At 34.5% G+C, this 23,673-nt stretch overlaps 1 protein-coding gene and 1 pseudogene across 1 annotated transcript; one reads left to right on the top strand and one right to left on the bottom strand.

Annotated features, from left to right (window-relative positions):
- Window positions 1-239: 239 nt before the first annotated feature.
- Window positions 240-2,888, bottom strand: LOC133871718 (putative disease resistance RPP13-like protein 3). Its single transcript, XM_062309134.1, has one exon. It carries the CDS (start codon window positions 2,886-2,888, stop codon window positions 240-242), a length of 2,649 nt encoding a protein of 882 aa, XP_062165118.1.
- Window positions 2,889-13,463: 10,575 nt separating this feature from the next.
- LOC133870092 (putative disease resistance RPP13-like protein 3) lies at window positions 13,464-16,929 on the top strand (annotated as a pseudogene).
- Window positions 16,930-23,673: the final 6,744 nt, after the last annotated feature.

The raw sequence follows: 23,673 nt of genomic DNA, 5'->3' as shown, positions 1-23,673 counted from the left end.
GAGTTCAGTACACAAACTATTAGAAACAACAAGAGGATAACAATGAAACGAAACCAACTGACCAGGAAATTAAATACAAACAATGCCTTCTCTGCTTCGAACTCGATCGTGTTATCCTCCCAAAACCGTGGGGGAGCTACAAGGGGATAACTTATTAACAGCAATCGAAGGAACACCACTTCTTGGAAAAACAAAAAACATAAAAAAAACAAGAGCAATTAAATTGTTTAGTAGATTTTTCATGCCGCAATTGGTTTATAAAAGTCGGCATCCAGAGGAGGATCGATCAATAGCTTGAATCCAATCTGCACCTGCAATTCCTTCTGCAATACCTTCTGCAATTCCTTTTCCAATTCCTTCTCCAATTCCTGAAGCATCTCTGCCAATTTTGGATTGCTCCATAATACCTCCACATCTCGCAAGCCCCTCAAACTCTTTAACTGCTCGTTAGGGACCATAGTCAACTCAATGCATTTTTTGATAATCAAATGCCGGAGCCGTGGCATTGCATGTTCCTCTTGTTTCCATTCTTTAATTCTCAAATTTTCCAATTGAAGGACTTCGAGTTCAAGAAATGAATATTTAAACACGTATAGCTTACCAGAAAGCGAACAACTTTGTAGTTTCAGTATCCTAAGAAAGGGAAGTTTCCCTAGATCTCTCAAGCCGCTAGCGACATCTAAGCGCACATGTCGTAAGGTTATCTTGGTGGAGAAGATTGTCGACAAAAGTGAGGTCGGAAGAGCACGCTCAGAATAATTTATAATTTTCAATGTTCGAAGATCAAGTTCATGGCCGAGGCTTTCAAAAACACTTGCTACTTCGATGTTGCTCACGTCGCTCGCAAACCATATTCCTAATTTCCTTACACAATTAGGAAGAACAGTTTGTGGGTTTAGAGATGCAGTGGAAAGGACTTGGAGGTTCCTCACAGCATCCAAGGACTTATTCTGAGGTAAACTCACTGGCCCAGACATGTACAGATTCTTTAAACGATCCAACTTCCATATCTCCTTTGGCAAACAATCCAGACAAGTACCCCTCATATCAAGTGTTTCTAGATTCCTGAGGTTGCCAATGGAAGCTGGAATAGCTTTTAGTGCAACGGATTCTATACGCAAGTACCTCAAATGGATCAAATTTTGTATCCTTGTGGGAATGGAGTAGATATTTACACGCCCAAAATTAAGCACCCGAAGTAACTTGAAGATTTCGAGGGACCATTTCCAGTGGTTTGGATCAAAGTCATATCTATCTTGACCAAGAAACAACAGAGAACGGAAACAGTGATGAGAGTGGAATGAAGAAATATATGGATCAATTCTACCCTCGATGGAAAGTATGCGGGATTTGTTCGTGGATAAAGGATTATCTTCCGTATGGACTTCCAGAAACCCAACTTCTGCACTCTCTGATATGCAGAGATCTCGCAGAAGAGCAGGGATACGGCATGTCTTTACTTCTCCATCTGTCCTCCTGCTAGCCACTTGGATCAAGTTTCGATCAATGAGCTGCTCCAAGTAACCTTTAGCAACATTCTCTAGGAACATATAATTGAGAGTGTGCCTCATCTCTACGCCTATGTAATTGGGAGTGTGCTGTATGAAACCCTCGGCTATCCATAGGTTGATCAATTGCCTTACAGGAATCTCAAAGTCTTCTGGGTATACACCAAGATACAAAAAGCATGGTTTCAAGCTTTGGGGCAGGTGGGTGTAGCTCAAGGCCAATATATTTTTGCATTGTGTAAGGTAGCGATTTACTTGAATAAATTTCGACCATGTTTGCAATTCTTGCTTTTCGTTTGCTAAAAGGCTCCCTAATTCCACAATTGAAAGTGGTAAGCCACGACAGCCTTCTGCCAGTTGTCTCGCCAGAGGCTCTAACTCGGGACGACATTCTCCTCCTCGAAACACCTTCTTATGAAAGAGTTTCCAGCTTTCGTCTTTATTGAGAAATGGGAGAATGTAGGGAGGAGTATGGCATACTGAAGTCACAGCTTTATTACGACTGGTAATCAATATTCTACTTCCATTAGAGTTATTAGGAAATACAAAGCTTACCTCAAGCCATAAATCAGTTTCCCAGATGTCGTCCATGACTACCAGGTACCTCTCCCTTTTCAAGTAATTGAACAGCGTCTTTTTCAACTCGCCCTCCCCCATGCCTTCGAGCATCTTTCCCAACTCCTCTGATATTGGCATCTCCTTGAAAATTTTAAGCAACAGCTCTCTAGTTTTGTCATGTTGAGATACATACACCCAAGCACGGAGGGGGAAGCGCTCCCTGAAGCGAGTAGTGTTGTAGATTTTACTTGCAAGAGTTGTCTTCCCCAACCCACCCATGCCGATGATTGAAATGACATCAAGCTCTTCACCGTTTGCAATAAAAAGATTCTCCAATGCCATTAAGTTATTATTGAAGCCCACCACGTCATCTTCTTCGACTTCTCTCCTACGTCTCTGCAGTGCCTCCTCGGACTGATCTGCATCTACACTAGCTTCAGCTCTTTCACCGGCGTACTTTGTGTTATTGGCGAAGATTTTATTGATTTCTTTGTTGAGACTTTCTATCTTCTTTGCTACATCGAGAAGCGTTTTTGCGTGGTCAGACCCATGGATTATCTTTCCCCCCGCTTTCCTCCTCCTGTGTTTTGAGGTGTTGAGGATGAATGTGTCGATTACATCCTCAGCCTCGTAAGCCTTCTCCCTGATTTGCCCGATTAGCACCTTCGATATGGCATGCTCCTCCGGCTTCTCCTCGGATATAAAACTGAGCCAGCTCTGAAGTGTGTCGACTTGATCCTTCAATCCACCAACGAGTCTTGGTTCCTCATCGAGTAGTTGGACCCAGTACTGTTCGACGGGAGTAAGGAGAAAGGTTGCCATTTATGTTATCTTCCCACCCTCAAATCTTTTAGGAACTCAGAAACTTTTTTTTTTTTTTTTTTTTACATTGTTAGAGGATGGTGAGGGGTGCGAGAGGAAAGAGGGAAGAGAGGAAGAAAGGAAAATGATGGATTAAGTTTGGTAAAACGCCATTGTTTACGTTTCGATTTTTGAAAGTCACTCACAAACTCTCTCTCTCTCTCTCTCTCTTTCTCTTTTTGGATTTTTTTTCTATTTGTTGGTTGAGGTGGTAGAGGGAAAGAACGGTGGAAGAAATATACATGACGTACAAAAAATGCAGATCTCAAAAATTAATAAGAAAGACTTGCTGGTTAGCAGAAGGTATTGACATCATCGCAATTATTGAACCAAAAAGTCTTTCTTTTTTATTGATTAGAAAAAGAAATCTCTGAAGCGAAAACCATTTCACACTCATTATTAGCTAAATATAACTGATACAAAAAAAATTTATCTAATATGCATGTAGGAGATGTTCTTAAAAACTGTCTGGGTGAAGTCCACGTAAATCACTCAAACTATCACCTTACAAATAAAGTCTGTTAAAACTCTTAACTTAGATGATGTTTCTCTTAAACTATCAAAAGTTGTTAATATTCTACAATGATGAAAATACTCTTAATACAATAAAATATTATTATTTTTTTTTTAAAAGAAAAATACATCAAAACAAGGAGTGGCCAAATTTAAAAACTAAAAGAAAAATTAACAAGTTTTTTATTTTTTATAAAAAAATTTTGCTTTTTTCAAATAAAATAAATTTTTTTTGGTTTTTTTAAATGTTAAATTGTTTTTTTTCTTTTTTTCTTTTTTTTCTTTTTTTTTTTTTAAATTTTTAGAAGTATTTTTGTCTTATTAAACAAATTATAAAGGTACTTTTGTCTTTTTGCTAGTCTTGGTGAGAGGTATTGACAATTTTTTTATAATTTGAAAGATTTGACGAATTGAAACTTCAAAGTTTAAAGGGAATACTATCAATTAGATGGTAATTTAAAAAATGAAAATGAACTTTTATCACTTTTCTCATATAATTAATACAATGAATTTATTTATACAATGGAGATGCTCTTAAAAACTGTCAAATTACAGTTCCACAAGAGAAAAGAGTTCTTTCTATATCTATTTTTACTATTATTAAAGAATATAGAGAATAAAATTGATTTTTTTTTTCTTGAACACGGTAGCAGCCCAACAAACTTTTAGTTATTTTGATTAGCCGAATGTAGAGCTTTATTAAACAAAATTGCTCAAGGATTAGCCAAAATAATTTTTTTTTTTAGCTATTTTTCTAATTTCATTAAGGGAATGACCTCGACAACTTCTATTTATAGACCAGACTACTATCCACCAACAGCCGGCCAAAAAAATATTAACAATAATTACAATTTTTAGAATTTTGTAAGATTTCTTGATAAATGAACGCTAAGAGCATATGTTTAGCTGAGAATAGTCTAGCTAGATTTCGACGGATTTCTAGCCTCAAAACAAGAGATAAGGTGGGATTTTCGTAAACAATAAATAAGATTTTAAATTAAATTACAGAACATAAATTATAAGTAAGATTTTAAATCAAATTGCATAACATAAATCGTTTGAAAATTGTATTTTTAAAAATTGTAATTTGAAAATGTATAAATCTGTTTTTTCAAATCGCAGGTAATAGAGTTTTTTTTGGAAACACATAATTTTAAAGGCTAAATTACAATTTTACCAAACGTTTAACTACATTTTTAAAAATTATTTTTTTCAATCGCATATTTAAAAATTATATTTTTTAAAATCGTAAACTCAAACGAACCTTCAAAATTTCTTGACTTGAGTAATGAAAACCTGACATGACAAGTGCTACATCAGGGTGTATAGATTTGAGAGTGAAAGTTGGAAGTACGGCTAGTATTACTCAAAGGAAAAAAAAATTCGCAAAACGACATGCTACAGTCTGAAAAAATTCGCAAAAAAGGTCCTTTAATTGAGATATATGTTATGTGTATGTTTGTGTAATTAGAATAATTTGTAGGAAATTATCAACTATCCCAATAATTAAGTTAATAAGAAATTACAAACTTAGTTATTTAATTAATACTATATATATATATATTCTGACGGCGTCACAGGCTGGACCTCCCCCTCACCTGATCAGGGTAGGAGTCAGGCCACTCCCCTAGGATTTTTAAGGGATTGCATCGTAACCTTCTAATTTCGCACAAATGCATCTTTACCCAATGAATCATGAATGTTGTTTACCCTTCTTGTTGCTCTAGTTTCAATTTGTACAGTCCATTTGCATTTTGCACAGCTTAACCTGAAATACTCTTGATTCAAGGTGGATAAAGAACAATGATTTAGTCATATGCGTTTCTAGAAGTCCAATTCCGTTTACTTGTGTGAGTATCTTCTACGAGATCTCCAAATTTTAACTAAATTTTAGCTAAAAATTTACCTTTGTTATTTTAACTACTACTTTTAACAAACTTCATACACCAAATTCTCCAAATCTTTTTCTATTTCAATTAAATATTAATTTTTTATTGATTTTAAGCAATCACTCATAACAAATAAGGAAAGAGAAAAAGTGAAAAGTGAAGTGAAAGGGGAAAGAAATGATAAAATATTCAATAACTTGTAAAATTTGTGAGGCAAATTTAAAGTGAAATCCTGACAAAAGCTAAAATATATAAGTTATAGAGAGTTTGTTGAAGTTGATTTTTTTTTTTAAAAAAAAAAATTTCACTAAATTTTGATGAAAAAATTGAAATAAAGAGCTCACTAGAGATTTAAAACATTTCACCAATTGGTGAAACTTCTCAAAAACTCATCTGCATCAAGCTTTCCATCATTTCACCATAATACCTCTTGTCAGAATCATTATCCATGTTTAACGCCCAACGAGCTCATGCTATTTTATTTTTTATTAGTTTTTTTTTTTTTTTTCACTCTCACGCCTTTCTTCACTTTCCTCTGCGTCTCTCTGTCGAGCTTCTTCACTGTGTGCATAAGTTTTCCTTCTTTCTCAAAACGCCCAAACTCTCTCTCTCTCTCTCTCTCTCTCTCTCTCTCTCTCTCTCTCTCTCTCTCTCTCTCTCTCTCTCTCATGGCTTTTGATATGGATTTTGATAGATGCATTGGATTCAAACAAATAATCACAAATATCAGAGACACACAGCCGACACCACCGCCATAATCCTCCACTTCTCTTTGTACAGTTCACCAAGACGAGCAAGAAGAGCAAGATTTTGTTGAGAACAAAAACTTGAGCCTCCTCTCCGACTCCAAGAAGTCCAAGTCTTCTTCTTATTGTGAAGCATCTGAAATCATTGCTAAAGGAAACCAAGAACTGGGTTTTGCTTCTGGTACTCAACAAAGTCGTGAAGTGCTAGGTTCCGTCATCTCCACTCGCAAACACCGAGAGAGTGTTGGGTATTTGGAGGATTTCCCTTCCCAAACGTGAGTTTCATTCTTTGTTTTCAATTGATTTAGGGTTTCATTTAAAAAAAAAAAAGAAAAAAAGATTTAGGGTTTGAAATTGTAGGTTTCAATTGGTTATTGAGTTGTGGGTTGGATTTCTAATTTGTGATATTTTGTTGGATGATTATCGGTATTTTGGGTTTCTGTTTAAGGCTTGAGAATTTGCCTTATTTTGGTCGATTCTAGTGAGAACTTGAATTCTCTATTGATGGCCGATGGGGTGGTTTTTGATGGTGTAATTTAGAGATTTTGGTAGTATTGTGTTGATGTTTGTAGTGACTGGGAATTGAAAATTTGAAATTTTCGATTATGTGGGTAGCCGATTGTGGTGTGATTGTTTGATGTAGGAAAATTTGACGTTCATACAATTAAATTGGTTGGTGTCAAAACTAATAAAAAATAATACATAATTAAAATAAAGAAATATTTAGAAAGTTTGATGTATGAAAATTTTCAAATGTGAGATAAAATCAAAAAAGTAGATTATTTGGGTTAAATTTTGTGAAATTTTTGGAGAGCTTGATACAAATGCTTTAAAAACAATAGCAAGTTAGCAACTACTCAAACCAAAAATATTGCAACCAAACATGTAACGCCCAAAAAAAAAAAAAAAAGGGTTTAGTATTAATAGTTTATATTTTTTTAAATAAGATGGAACTGATATTATATTTTAAGTGATTATATTTATATAATTGAAATAAAAAAGGGTTTAAGATAAAGTAATGAGATTAAAATAATAAACTAGTAAGAATAAGTCATAATGTATTAAATAATTAATTGTAGGGGACAAACTATAATTTGATTAAATAAGGGATAGGATATCAGTTAAAAAATGTTACAATTAATATGTAGTGGGGTATTGCAATAAATTATAAAGATGATCTCAAAATAACACGAGTATTTGTCATATTGTGGTTGGCTAAAAGAGATATCTTATCTCTTAACCTTGGTGAAAGTAAAAGTAAAAAAGTGAGTTTAAGCCCCTTCACATATTTTTTTTTGGTTTATTTTAATTGGCTACATTCCATTGACAAAAACGCTTCCAAAACAAGGATACCGCATTTCCAGAGGACTTCCATAACACTTATTGCAGAATGTTATTCGAAGTATGAAAATGGCTGAACATGGAAAGAATCTGCAGAGAATATTACTAAGAAGGAAAGACCTTATTGAAGGCAATATTTTGAAAACTTTATATCTCAAAAAAGTCGATTTTCCCTATAGACCATCTGGACGCTCAGATGCCAGAGTCTGGATGCCTAGCTTAGAAACTCAAAGTCCAATACATGTCCGGACGCTAGCAACAGATGTCTAGGTCAGTAAGTTCACGTATAGAAGAGCTCCGGACGGCCCAGTGGGAATTGAAGTCAGTAGGTTTCTGTATGCAACGAAGTTTGGACGTAGAAGTGAAGACTGTGGGAGGATGAGCCTTTTTATGCAACCGCCCGGACGCTAGGGTTGCAAATCCGAATGCGCTTCAACAATTTCATGAAGTTTCAGTTGCAAGTGTACAACATAGCATATCTCAATGTGAAATATATATATATATATTTTTAAGTAAATATCTCAATGTGAATTATTGCTTCAATTCATGGTCGATTTGGACAATAAAAAAGAAAATAATTGCTGACGTCAAAATTCAAGGTAGTGCGCATATTGCCTATCAGCTGTCAAGAAAATAATGGCAGAATATAAGACAAATTGGCGAGTTTCACTACACCTCATAATGTAAGGGAAAATGATTTTTACACAATAAAAATGTGTATAATATATACACAAGTGCCCTTGCAATTTGTTTCATAAGACAAAAATATCTCTTTAAGTTCAAAAAAACAAAGAGAGTATAAGTTCCATAACAAGCTTACCAATTCAAATACTCATTTAACGGATGAGATTTTCATCAAATTTCCTTAATTTATTACCTTAAAGATTAACTGTAGAACCTTGAGAAAAATAAAAAAAATAAAAAATAAAAATGAACAGTTAAAATATTGAGCTAGATTAAGTGTTTTGAAAAAATAGATAATTATTTTTTTTTAAAAAAAAAAATTGTACTTTTGCTAAATGTTAATTAAATATTAGCCTAGTGAAATGTGAAAATGTTCCCAAGCAACAGCGGACAGCTGGTCCTGGTCCAAATCCAAATATAATTGTGTCTTTTTTTAATTTTAAAATTGAACTTTATGTTTTGGTGAAAAGAGGCTACCTAGACACCCACTTTATATTTTAATCTCAAAATTGAACTTATTCAGCTTTTTTTTTTTAGTTTTTTAGAAATCTTTTTTAATATTTTTTTGGGTGCAGAAGTTATGGACATAATCAAAAAAAAAAAAAAATCAATTCGTTTTTGCACCCAACTCAACAAATATGAGGGATAAAGACACCCACTTTATGTTTTGGTGAAAAAAGACTAGCTAGATTCCCACTAATTTCTCGCCTCAAAACAAGCGATAAAGACACCCACTTTATATTTTAATCTCAAAATTGAACTTATTCAGCTTTTTTTTTTAGTTTTTTAGAAATCTTTTTTAATATTTTTTGGGTGCAGAAGTTATGGACATAATCAATTCGTTTTTGCACCCATCAACAAATATGAGGGATAAAGACACCCACTTTATGTTTTGGTGAAAAAAGGCTAGCTAGATTCCCACTAATTTCTCGCCTCAAAACAAGCGATAAACACCCACTTTATATTTTAATCTCAAAATTGAACTTATTCAACTTATTTTTATTTTTTTACAAAATCTTTTTTAATATTTTTTGGGTACAGAAGTTATGGACGTAATCAATTTTTTTTTTTTTTTTAACGGGAGCATTTCATTCATAGCATAAACGCCCAAAGGTAAATACAACGCCCGAAGGCAAGAACACTGTCCCAAATCTACAACGGAAGCCCAAAGGCTGGAGATAGTGAGTAGAGATGAAGAATCCCTAAACACTAAGCCAGGAACAAACCTAGCTTGAAGCAGCAAACTAAAGCAACAGGCTAAAATTACAAGAGCAAAACAATTGACCCTTTCTAAGACAATGAAGAACAACCCATCTCAAGTGAAAAAGTCTGGTCTAGCAAACATGCCACTTAAATGTCCAAGTAAAAATTAGCCCACTACAATAGCAAGCTGTAAAAGAAAGCTGGATTTGCACCCAACCCAACAAATATGAGGGATAAAGACACCCACTTTATATTTTAATCTGAAAATTGGCCGACGGAATCTAGCAAGTCTCTTTTCACCGAAACATATGCTCATAAATCTTACAAAATTCTAAAAATTGTAATTATCGACTCTGCAACTGTTTGTTAATATTTTTTGGGCCGGCTGTTGGTCGATAGTAGTTTGGTCTAATAGAAGTTCTCGACGTCATTCCCTCAATGAAATTGGAACAATTAAAATAGCTAAAAAAATAAAAAATATTTTGACTAATCCTTGAGCATTTTTTTTTTTTTTTGATAAAGCTCTACATTCAACTAATCAAAATAACTAAAAATTTGTTAAACTGATACCGTGTCCAAGAAAAAAAAAAAGAAAGGACAATTTAATTCTCTCTATTCTTTGAGAATAGTAAAAATAGATATAAAAAGAACTCTTTTCGTTGATAATAGTAAAAGTAGATAAAAATTACATTTAAAAAAAATAACTTCTATAGAGACATGATACAAAGTACGTATTTTTGTCCCATTTAATGAAAGGATGACACAAATGATCTTGGAACAAAAAAATCAAAATAAAAACCACCAAATTATTGGCTATATTCCATTGACAAAAACGCTTCCATAACAGGGACACCGTATTTCCAGAGGACTTCCAAAAGACTTATTGCAGAATATTATTCCAAGTATGGAAATGGCTGAACAAGGAAAAAATATGTAGAGAATATCACTAAGAAGGAAAGATCATGTTGATGGAAATATTATGAAAACTTTATACCCTAAAAAAGTCGGTTTTTCCTACAGACCGTCTGGACGCTCCTAGAGTCTGGATGCCTAGCTTAGAAACTCAGAGTCCAATACATGTCCGGACACCAGCAGTAGATGGCTAGGTCAGTAAGTTCATGTATGGAAGAAGTCTAGACGGCCAAGCGGGCACTGAAGTCAGTAGGGTCCTGTTTGCAACGAATTCTGGACACAGAAGTGAAGACTGTGGGCGGATGAGCCTTTTTATGCAACCGCCCGGACGCTAGGGTTGCAAGTCCGGACGCCGCCTATGAAAATCCGAATTTGTGTAGAATTAATATTCTAAAGCCTATTTAAATGGGCTTTTAGGCTGTATTATTGTAAGATTTCTAAATAGAACTTCAGTGTGTTAAAAGAAAAGTTTTTAGACAGAAATTTTTAGATGTGCTAATTCTCTTAGAGTTTTTGTATTGTAACCATTCAACCGTTTGAAGCCTAACTAGAGAGAGGATCTAGTTAAAGGGATCAATTGAAGAACTCTTCCAACAGGGTTTGGTAGAGAGACATTCAAGTATAGGTACTTATTAAAGTTCAAGGTACGACTACTACAAGGGAATTGTGAGTACGACTGTCTTGTAACTAGCTATTTCTTCTTGTAGTTGATTTATTGAGTTTGGCTGCTCCGGAGTGATTTTTTCTTTGGTGCAAAGAGTTTCTACTTTGTAATCAAATATCTATGTTTATTTCTTTACTTCTTTACATATTTGGTTACAAGTTTGGGTTGTTGTAAATTTAGGAGTCTATATTATATTTCAATTTCTTCCCAAAATAGGAATGCTATTGTGTATACCTCTTCTAACCCAGCAGGCTACGTGTACAAAAGAAAAAAAATTTGTAAAACGAGAAGCTACGGTTTGAGAAAAAAAGAAAAGAAAAGAAGCGGAGCAAAAAGGCCTTCACATTAGTTGTCTTCTTCACTAGAATATTGGGGTGTGTGAGTTCTACCTCGATGTACCTTAAAGTTATATGCAATAATTATATTTCAATTATACATGAATTAGAGCCCTTCTATATAAGCATTTGCCAAACATTTCCATTGCTTCAATTTGTGGTCGATTTGGACAATAGAGAAACTTATGTCGCACTCAAAAGTCAAAAGGGTGGGTCAGCTATGAGAATTATCATTTCTGGCGTAAAAGCATATTATAATATTGCATTAAGTCTAGTATACAGTGCAAATATTTGTCTATATGAGGGGAGAATGATTTTGAAAAAATAGACAGTAAATAAAATGCTAAATAAGGTTTTTTTTTTATTTTTTTTTATTTTTAAGAATGATTGCAGGATAAATTGTGGTATGGTATCGCTTAACAGGAAACCACTATTACTTGGCCATTGGCATTATCACTCTTAAGCACTAAATCTAATGTGATACTTACATTATAATCAAAATATGTCATGCCATAAGTTACATCTCCCGGTTTCACCATCCTAACTTCAAGTGGTGTAATGATATCAACCACCGAAGCCGAGGCAGCCATTAGGCTGTCTGAATTTTTAGATTATTCAAATTTTACAAAAGTTTAAACAGCCAAAAAGAAAGAGAGTTGAGAAGCCCATTTGAGCATATAAGTCTCGTATTTTTATTTAGAGAAAAATACAATTTAACCCTCTAAATTATCACTCTTATTTTGAATGGCCCTCCACACTACCAATGTTTTAGGTTTGTACTTTGACCTCCAAAACTACCAAAACTACCAAAACTTTTGAAAAAGATCAATTTGGACGAAATATCCTCATAATACTCATGCTACGTGTTATTTTTCAATTAAAAAATTCAAAAAATTAAAAAACTAGAAAAAAAAAACTAAAACTAAAACTATAATTTTTATTTTTTTAAAAAATATTGTGATAGACTGGAGGACGTACTGCTTCTTTTCAGCATCGTCGTTGGGCACGATGCACGCCTATAACTCGGCGAACTTGTCCCCACCTCTCGGAACTCGAACATGACTAATTTCCTATTCTTCGATGTCTATGATATTGATCTTTTGAAGATTATGAATGATTCCAATCTGAATTTTATTTTGTTACAAACGACAATCAAATCTATCATCGTTATGGAAGACCTCAATCGGTTTCTGACGGGGAAATCAACGCCACTCCAAACACCCAATTTTTTTAAAAATAAAGTAAGATATAAAATATTAGTTTATTTATTTAATTTTTTTTATTGAAAAATGACACTTGGCAGAGATATTATGTAGATATTTTGTCAAAATGTGTCTTTTTCAAAAGTTTTGGTAGTTTGAGAATTAGAGTACAAGCCTTAATAATTTGACAACCATCCAAAAAAAAATTAGTGATAGTTTGAGAAGTTAAATTATATTTTTTTTTTCTTTTATTTATTTAGTCTCGTAGTCTCCTTTAATCTAAAATTCTTGTAAAATTTAAACAACTTACCAATAAATTAAGGATCTTCCACGTAATGATACATGTATTTATAGTACACAACAAAAGTACTATAACAAAATACATTAGAGTGAAACTCATACATTAAATCACACCCCAATATATCTTATAATAGTGTAATTATTGTGCACTAAGAGTATTTAAAACATTTCTCCAGCACGAATCCACGATATCTACGCCTCATAAAGTAATGTGAATGAAAAATGCTATTAATTGTGTACAATTCTATCCCTCTCCTATCTCTGTATCTCATGCCATCCCAGCAGTTCTACCGCGCAAAAAGGCCTTCACATTAGTTGTACGTCTCCATTGGAACATTAAATTATATATTAGAAAAAGGTTAAAAAAAGGCCTTCCAATATCTAAAGACCACAAATGTCACTCACCACAGACGGTGTGAATAAAGTGGTCAGAAAATTGATGCGGAAGAGGGTCAGACTTACAGCAGAGAGTTGTAAAATTTTATCTAAAATAATTAATCAAATTTCACTTTTATTAAAATAAGTATTTTTACAATTAAATATTCTTTTAATTGTATAAGAAGACAAAAGGGAAAAGAAAAATGTGAAAGAAAAATAATAAAATCATTTTAAATATGCAAATAGTGCAATTTCACGTGAATAAAAAATTTATTCTAATTTTTATTTAAATAATTGTTATCCATTCTAACTTAAAACTGAAAATAAAATGGGAAAGATCTTAAGAAGGCACAGTTTGCTCACGTGAGTGGGATTTCTCAAGTTTGTCATCTATCTCTTCCTCTCCGCTACCGACTGCAAAAGTAAAAAAATTGAATCTTTTTTCTCTGTTGTCTTGTCGCCGGACTACTGCAAAAGAAAAAAATTTGAGAACTTTTTCTCTCGCTTGTCTCTCGCCGGACTCTCCCTACTCGCTGGAAAAGCACTCTCTCGCCGAGAGAGACTCTCTCTTTTCCGTTAGATGAACACAGAGAGAGTGAAAACAAGCATAAATGGCCAGCGACAGTGCCATCGGTTCCCTCGTACAGTACTTGCTCCAGCTAATCAATAAAGAAGTAGATCTACTTGTTGGAGTGAAGGATGATGTGGACTCACTTCAAGGGCAGCTCGAACAGATAAATAAATTCCTAGATGAATCCGGGGGAGGACGAAACGGTGAAGCGGGGAAGGAAGTAGTCCGGCAAATCAGGGAGGTGGCTTACAAGATTGAGGATGTCATCGACAGATACATCGTCAGATACTCACAATTTAGGAGGAGAAAAGTGGTGGTGAGGACTATCAGCATTGACTACCCAATTTGGGTTTCCGGTGTAGGAAAGAAGATAAAAGGTCTCAAAAAAAAAATGGAAAACATCTTGCTTAATGGGAAAGCGTTAGGCACTGAAAGAGCTGATGCAAGTGTAGGTCCAGCGGCTCGGGAGGAAGCACTGCACAGACGCAGGAGAGATGTCGAGGTAGAAGACGTGGTGGGCTTCGATATTATCTCAGCGACATTGGTGAGCTGGCTTACTAGAGGGAATTTAGAGCTTGATGTTATTTCAATCATCGGAATAGGTGGGTTGGGGAAGACCACTCTCGCCAAGAAAATTTATAATGATGCTTCCGTCCAAAGTCACTTTAACTGCCGCGCATGGGTGTGTGTATCTCAAGATTTCAGAGTCAAAGAGCTGATGCTTGAAATTTTAATGTCCCATATGCCAATATGGGATAGAGATGAGTTGACAAAGAAAATAGCAGGCATGAGTAACGATAAATTGCGAATCGAGTACCTAATAGAGCAGCTGGTCGAACACTTGAATGGGAAGAGGTACCTAGTAGTCATGGACGATATTTGGAGTGAAGAAGTCTGGGATCAGGTACACGGTGCTTTTCCTGAGAATCGAAACGGAAGCAGAATATTGATCACCAGCCGCATAAAAGCAGTCGCTTCACATGCAAGCCGTACTCCCGATCCCTACCTTCTCCCACTTCTTAACCAAGAAGAAAGCTGGAAACTCTTAAGAAAGAAGGTGTTTGGAAATAGACAATGTCCTCCAGAATTACACTTATGGGAGACAAATGGCAGAATGTTGTCGGGGGTTACCACTTTCCATTGTGGTTTTAGCGGGCATTTTGGCAAACAGGGAGAGGTCACTCAGGGAATGGTCGAGATCTGTTGACAATGTAAATCAGTACCTTAATGAGTCTGACTGCAAAAAAATCCTTGCCTTGAGCTACACGCACCTGCCCCGGGACTTGAAATTATGTTTTTTGTACCTTGGTGTGTACCCAAAAGACTATGAGATCCCTGTAAGGCAATTGATCCAGCTTTGGTTAGCCGAGGGATTCATACCGCAGACTGACGGTGGAGAGATGGAGGCTAAAGCTGAAGATAAGTACTTGGAGAAATTTATTGATCAAAACTTGATCCAAGTGGTTAGTAGGAGGACAGACGGAAGAAAAAAGACATGCGTTGTCCCTGATCTTCTGCTAGACATCTGCATATCTCAGTGCAAAGAAGAGATGTTTCTCGAGGTATTTGAAGATACTAACCTTTCTTTTCCTAACAAATCCCGTAGACTTTCCTTACAGGGCAAGACTCGTGGATGTATTTCTTCAAAACATGCCCGTTCTTTGTCGTTCTTTGGCCCAGATACATACAGCTCAGGTTCAAACCACTTGAAATGGGCCATCGAACACTTAGAATTAGTTCGGGTACTTAATTTTGAAGAAGTAAAGCTCTACTCCATTCCCACAAAGATAGAAAAGTTGATCTTCTTGAGGTACTTGAGGATCAAATCTGATGAACTGAAAGATCTTCCAGCTTCCATTTGCAACCTGGAGAATCTAGAAACGCTCGACATGAGAGGTAGTAAATTTCTGACTCGTTTGCCAAAAGGGATATGGAAGCTGCGACGGTTAAGGAATTTGTATATGTATGGGGCGGTGAGTTTGCCTAACCATTTGGACCCAAACATTACAGCTATGGAGAACCTTCGAGTCCTCTCCACTATATCACCTAACCAAGAAATTGTTCGGCGCATTTCCTCTGGTCAGATATTTCCTAATCTAACGAAATTTGGAATATGGTTCGCGTCCAGCGAGAACTACAGCGAACTAGTAGAAGTTTTCAATTGCCTCCAAGGTTTGCGTCGTCTTCAAACATTGAAAATTATAAATTGTTCAGAATATCCCATACTTTCGACATTTCCAGTAACAATCACCAAAATAACCTTAAGACAATCGTGCTTAAACGTCCGTCGAGACATGAAAGTGCTGGGCAAACTTCCTAATCTCCAGATACTGAAACTACGAAGTTGCGTGCTTTCTAGAAAGCTCCACATATTTGCAGGTTCATTTCGTCATCTTGAAGTCCTTCAATTGGAAAATCTTAGCATTAAAACATGGAAACAGAGGAAAGGCGCAATGCCATATCTCAAGCAGTTGGTTATCAAAGAATGCTTTTGGTTGACCGTGCTCCCCCAGGAACCACGTTTGACTACCCTGCAAGATGTGGAGGTCTTAAGGTGCAACAAAAAATTGGTAACGAAGTTTGAGAAAATGAAGAATAATCTTGGGTTTGAGCTACGGACTGAAGAAGTTATAGAACCGCAACAGGGCCGATGACTTCATCTCGCATATATGCTGGTATATATACTTTGATCTCTAACTTTTTCTTTCTATTTAACTTTGAGGGATGTGTAGTGCCAAAATGTATTTATCTTGATAAAGTTACTTATTAATTGCTCTTGTTTTTTATTTTCTACTGTTGTCAATTATATATGTGAAGACAGAACTTCATTCACACAAAACGGATCGAGATGGTGTTTCCTTAATTTGATCACTGATGCTGGAAGTGGAAGACTCCCCCATTTAATTGTTGTTATGGCTTGCGTGCATGGAATAACAGCCCCCAGCCCCACGGTTTTGGCAGGGATGAGATGGTTTTTTTTGTTTCCTGGTGTGTTGGCCGGTTTCGTTTCATTTTCACAAAATAAATGGTTTGATTTGATTCGAACAACTTTTTTAAGTTGGTGTTTACTTTCTAGTAATTTGTTGTAATATCTTTGATGATTTGGCATTGCCTCGATGCATACTGTTGAAATTAAAAATGTTGGTTTTCTAGTAGTAAATTGTGAGCAATCTCTAATCAAGCTTGGTTTTGAGATTCTTCAAAACAAGTGGATTTGCACTGAAAAACAGCATGATTTCAAATAACATAAATGCGCGTTCGCAATGTTTTGGTTTTATCATCAATTTTAGGACTTGTGACTAATTAGTGCGATCTCTTTAAATAAGGAATAATGCAAATTGTGGGAGCCTAGCTTGTGAATTATTTACGGTACTTTTTATTATTCTCTATGTGTATGGATATGTTCCTCTTTAATTATTTCGTACCTTTAAAAGTTCGGCCATGTTTAGTACCTAAGAATTGATCTAATTAAAAGTAAAATAGTTATTTCTATGGAATAATTATTCTATTGTTGGGATGTGCATCATTGCATGTTGAGAATAACTATATCTCATTATTTTATTCGAGGAACCGTTTTTATTTTTTTTTATTATTTTTTTTTTTAAAAAAAAAATCCCTCAATGAGCCACCCATGGTGATGAATTTTTTTTCTGAGTGCTCAGGAAATAAAGGTTTTCTAGAAAATGATTTTGAGTTAAGATATCTTAGGAAATTTTATTCACTTCCGATTAGAAAATGAAATTGGCCATTCTTTTGTTATAATCAAACGGAATAATAAAACAGTTCATTTAGCTTCTTGTATTCTTAGTAATAATCATTCATATTAATTCAAAAGGAACCAAATAAGGCTATACATCACCCTGGCCTCCATTACCCCAAAGCCTATGTGGCTTGGTTCAACAAAAAAAACTAATTTTTATGCATCAAATGTTATGGGAGACCATGCCACATAAGTTTAGGGAGTATGCATGGAGGGGCACCATTCCAATGTACCAAATTTAGACTTTATTTCTTCCCTATTTTAGGTTGTATATGCTAAGAGTACTAGTCAAACAAAATTATTTTAAAGGAAGCAAGAAAGTAGGTTTTTTTTTTTTTAAAAAAAAATAAAATAAAATTATTTCTTAAAGACTTGCTTGTTTCACATGCTCTAAAACAAGACGTGAATATTGATTAATGAAACAAATAAAATTAATGAGTTGATTAATAAAAAAAAAATCATAATTTGTACAAGAGAAATTGATTAATCGTTAGAATTCTAGTTGGAAGATCTACTAATATTGGGAGCATGGCTAGATTAATCCTATTCCCTAATATTGATGGTGTTATTAATTAATTACAAAATTGATCTCATTTTTTGGTTATTAATCTTATATTTTTAAGGAAAGATTTTTAAGGATCCGGCTTCTATGTAGTAGTGTAAACTAGCACCGCATATTCTCTGTACAATCCAATGATCAATTTATACACAAACTATGTCGTTGCACTTTAGGAATTAATGTACATAAATGAGATTCTGTGAATTGAATCATTTGTGGTAGGTGGTGTATGTGATTGGTGCATGTTTGATGGATAGCATGAAGCAAATCTGCTGCATGCGCTCCTTGTTTCCAAATTTTGCTTGATTTGTGTTTGGCGAAATGTGATCAAGAACCAAATCTGATGCGCTACTTGTTTCAATATGTTGCTTTCTTTCCTTAACGCTCGAGGTTTACAGAAAAGAGTTGAGAATTCCGTAACATGTATGCATAACCTCATAATATATTGCACCTTGAAAAAGCCATGTGAGAATCATCAAAGTCAAAACATTTTGGAATTCAAAGTGTTGCCATGTGGGAATCATTGTTGATTCAGAGAAGAGCAGGATTGCGAAATCAGAGCTAGCGTACATAATGTTGCCAGAGCTGAGGGCTGCTCCACTTCAGTATAATCTAATGGTGTTTCCTTTGACTGTCATTGCAAAACCCCGATTTAATTACTGCTATGACGTTTGTCCATGGAATAGCTTATCGAAGATATTGACATTTTTTTAGTAGTTTAGGGTTAAGTAATCGATTTTTAGAACTAGAATATTTAAATGAATTGAATTCAATTCTAATGAGAAAATTTGGCCATTCTTTTGTTGCCTCCAAACGAAAGAATAAAACATTCAATTCTAGATTTTTGCATTCCTAATAATACTCATTCCTTGTTGTATATGCTTTAGAGCAATCAAGAAAAAATATTTTAAAGGAAGCTAAAGTAGGGTTTTTTCTTTTTCACAATTATCTCTCCTAAAGACTAGCGTTTTTTTTATTAATAAAGAAGAAATCATATCTGTACAAGAGAAATTGATTAATCATTAGAATTCTAGATGAGAGATCTAGTAATATTGAGATCATGGTCCAGATTATATTTTACAATATATGTTATCACATCATTTACATTTTCAATGATGTAGCATTATGTTCACCATTATATGTATATGTATATATATATATATATATATATATATATATATATATATATATATATATATATATATATATATATATATATATATATATATATTACTGTAAAACGTATCCTCTCCATTTTGGATTCTATTCTCTAATATTGAGGGTGTTATTAATTAAAATTTTGATCTCATTTTTTTGTTATTACTCTTAGATTTTTAAGGGAATATTTTTTATAGCTTAAAAGATGAGACCACAGTGTTTATGGGAAAGTAATTTTAGAAATCACTCGTGTCCTTGTGCCCTTCTAAGAATGATGTGATTTTTAAAATTACCACTTGATCAAAATTTAATAGTGATCAATTACAAGTTTAATGATAATTTTAAAAGTCAATTTTTTTTTGAAGAGACAAAAATAATAAAAGAGTAATTGTTAGCATTACTTTTTAATTTATTTATGGGGCACCCGAACAACACATGCGCCTACGTTCGTGTATGTGTTGGCTTACCGGCGTCTTAAAATTATTCATCTCATGGCCCATTACAAGACGCTAAAATGGCCCGCCTATTACTTTCAGTCCGGAGCACGACCAAGTACCACATGTCCATAAAGGCCCAAAACATCTTATACTTCCCTTTTTTTTTTCTTTTTTTTTTTGGGACCATATGGGTACGTCACGCTTATAGTCAACATAATAAAAAGAGTAGAATAATATTAGAAATTACACATTTATTTTATAATTATTTCACTTGTTGATATGATAGTGTTAATTAGTCATTAGATAATTTATTGTTAAAAACAATTTTATGACTTATTAGCAATGCCACTTCGACAGAGTATAATAATAGTTGAGATAAAATGTGGTTTCTAGTATTATTTTAATGAAAAATAGTCATTTGCCTTTTTCACTCCATTTCAATATTATAATTAAAGATTAAATTTCATATATATAGTTAAAATTTTAAATGATGCAACGTTATGTACATGATTAAATGCAACAAAATAAAATTTAAACAGTTCAATTTTCTTTTCTTAAACCAATTCAATAATTGTCACCCATAAAGTGATGATGACATTTTGACCTCCATACATACGAATGTAATCGAGTTGAGCCGAGTTGAGTTTTAAAATTTTAAGATTGGCTCGTTTATGAGTCGAGCTTAAATAATTAAGCTCGAATTCGAGCCAAGCTATAAAATGCGTGTTTAAGCTCGGTTCGTTTAAAACTCGGGTGAGCTCAAGCTCAAGCTCGAGCTCGTTGAAAATAACATTTGAGCCGAGCCGAGTCGAGTCGAGCCGGGTTACTCGACAAGCTTAGCTCGATTAGAGCTCGAGATAAGCTATTAAATTTTTCAACTTGTGATCAAAGCAGAGTTCAAGCCCGAGTTTGTGAACAACTTCCATACTAACTATTAATAACTTAATATGTTAATTTAACATACTAAATACTATTATCAAAGTATTATAATTAATATGTAATAAAATATTTACTTAGCCAGTAGTATACTGTATGCTTATCTAGTGTGTGTATATATATATATTTATTTATTTATAAAAAAAAATGACCTATAACTATAGTCAACTATTATATATATATAAACTGAGAGGCTACGAGCACGTAGGTGATCAGTGAGGAGAAGGGTACATTTCTCTGAATTACTATTGAGGAGAAGGGTACATTTCTCTGAATTACAATAGTAATTCAGAGAAATGTACCCTTCTCCTCACTGGTCACCTACGTGCTCGTAGCCTCTCAGTGAATCAACTGGAAACTAGTTCAGCCATTGGCTTGCCTCTGGTACTTTTTTAGATGTATCTTATTTTCCTTAAAACCAAGGTTCTTATTTCTGGTGCGGGGGATTACCAGTTGAGCTAAGTTGAAATTCTTAAGGATCCATTTCCTCTAAATCCAAGAAAAGAGCGGGACCTCATGGACTCAGATGAAGTGCATGATGCGGAGGTATTGACCACTCACTTTAGATATTAGCAGAACAGGTTAATATAGTGAAAACGATCATGAGTTATCTTCTTTGTCGCATGGTAAACTATTATACTCCTTATACTACTATACTATGATCTGGTTTGCTAGAGGTGAGGAGGGTACGTACGTGAGTGGAGCAAGAGAATAAATTTGATCAATTTCCACTTGTCTTGGAAGATCACAGAGGATAAAGAGATTGAATTTTATGTTTCTTTTTTTTTTTTTGGAAATCATATTTAGAAGACAACTTTAGAGTTTATTCTTAATGCTTATATCAAAATCAGAATGGATAAATTTCTGTTTTCGCTTTCTCAATGAAGCCTCTATTGAATTGTTTATTTCTGAAATGATCTATTCTTACTCAATTCTGCAGGTAGGTCTGTCATTTAGTTGTTCTTGCCTCTAAGTGAAAAGTCATAGATGCTTCTGATCTAAGCAAAGCCCCCAAGAGTTTAAAAGTCATAGATGATTCTGACCTAACCAAAGCCCCCAAGAGTTTGAGTTTGCCAAGTTGACAATTATATGTTTATTTGGGGTTCAATCACAGCTAGCCTGTCAGAATACTAATATTGCCTTTTCATTGCAGTCATAAATTGAACATTATTTATATGCTTCGTTTCATGAAACCGGGTGGTTAGAATACTGAAAGAAAAGTAGGAAATTGATTAGAAGAATGGCAGTGCCAGTGGGTGAGAGTAATCATGTGATTCTAGATCAAATTTAAGTAGCTCGAACAATCTCATATCGATGAACCAGGAATTTTAGGGATGTTATGCTGCATATATTTTATTTGCCTGTCATGCATGTACATTTTGATACTTTTGACAACAGGCCCTTTCTTTTGGCGTTTTTGAACATTTCTGACTGAAGTACACCTGCTTCTTTTTTACTAGATGTGAACCATATATATCAGGTCATTCGATCCTTGGCTGCTGATCCTTTGAAGCAGGAGCCTTTACCTGTTGAAAATTTTCCTGATCCTCTTGCTGGAGAACAGGTAACTTGCATAAATTAGAAGTTCAAGTGTTGAGTTTATGAAGGTTTTGCCTCTTGAGCGTGTGTAACTACTTTCAGTTTGTTGCATTTCTTTTTGGTGGTCCGGGTTGGAGGAAAAGTTGATAGTACTATAACCAAAGATGGATTTTACAAGGTGGAGTCTTTTTAGAAGTTATAATTAAGGGTTTATAGCTTCACGCTCCAATCAGTGGATTTCAAATCTAAAAGCTGGTAGAGATAACCATTGTCATAATCCTTGGTGTAGCTTGTCTGCTTTCATCTTTTCACAGGGTAGCATAGTCAACTCTTTTTTACTGTTAAAATAACGGAAGTAGTGAATAAGTGGAAGACAACAGCATGGTTGTGTAATGGAGCTTTTGCAGCATCATAAAATTTATCCTAGTGAGAATGTAATAAACCATGTCATTATCCAATTTCAGGTTACTCTTACTGTTCCTTCAAACACTGTTTTTGTAACTGGATTTTTGTGGCAAGGTCGAGAAGACTTTCAAAGTAAAGATTTAGATTCTCGAAGTAAGTTGATTTCACTGAAGAGTAGTATTGGTGGAATAGAACCTGTGCCTCCTTTTGGAATTCAGCAGAAACACATAATTTGCTCTGATATCAATGGTTTAAATGGTGGCTTGGTGGGTTTGGGTCAGATTTTTTACCACAAATCAGGATGGTAAGACTTGCTACACTAACTGGAATGCCCGTTTCTGATGATACTTCAGTGCCTTCGCAAATGCTTGGTATAGATTCAAGTTGCAACACTGCCATCTGCCCAATGTCTAGAGACGATCATGAATCAAATGAAGCCGGGTTCTCTGAAACTGCAAGAACACATTCTGGAAATTTATTGGCCCTGGGCTCTGGTTGAAGTCAATCGGAACATCAGAAGTGGTGCTTGGTGGGAAAGCAGCTTGGCAGAGATCGGCAACGCGCCATAACCATGATTCGTTTTCGTTTCCTCCCGCTCTAAATGTGAGCTTTCGGCGAACAAGTTCACCCAGTTCTAATGTCTAGATTGACGCACCTTAGCAGCCGGATTTGGCATTGCAGCTCTGAAGATGGGTTGGTTATATTTCTTTCAATTGACCTTGGGCTGGAGCGCGCTCCTGGGAATATAAAGAAAAAAATTGACGGAGAAGTTTTGTATAGATTAATATATCCATTTTTAGGTTGAAGTTAATTTGAAACAAAATTTTCCAAGGTCGAGACTCTTTTAGAGATTCAATGAAAAATTATACCAAGGTAAGTCAATGAAAAATCACATAGAATACAAATTAGTTTGTAGCTAATTTTTGTCCAATCAATAATAACAAGAAACATACCCAAACATAAAAGAAAAAAAAGCAGTAAATTCTTTTATGGCGAGCTAATGCACAAGCTAGGCTCCCACAAACTGCATGCATTAATCACAAGCACAGGCATTAGAAAAACCTCATTTTTTTTTTTTTGATAATAATATCAATCTTTATTGAATAAATTTCAATCATATAGGGCATAGAGTGTTAAAAGATTTTATTCGTTTATTTAGTAATACCACAAATACAAATTGGGGTTTCTTTAACCCAAACTCTATCTATGATATA

This window comes from Alnus glutinosa, chromosome 6 (assembly GCF_958979055.1).
Source record: "Alnus glutinosa chromosome 6, dhAlnGlut1.1, whole genome shotgun sequence".
In the NCBI taxonomy this organism is placed as follows: domain Eukaryota; kingdom Viridiplantae; phylum Streptophyta; class Magnoliopsida; order Fagales; family Betulaceae; genus Alnus; species Alnus glutinosa.
This window is presented reverse-complemented; position numbering and strand designations above follow the sequence as displayed.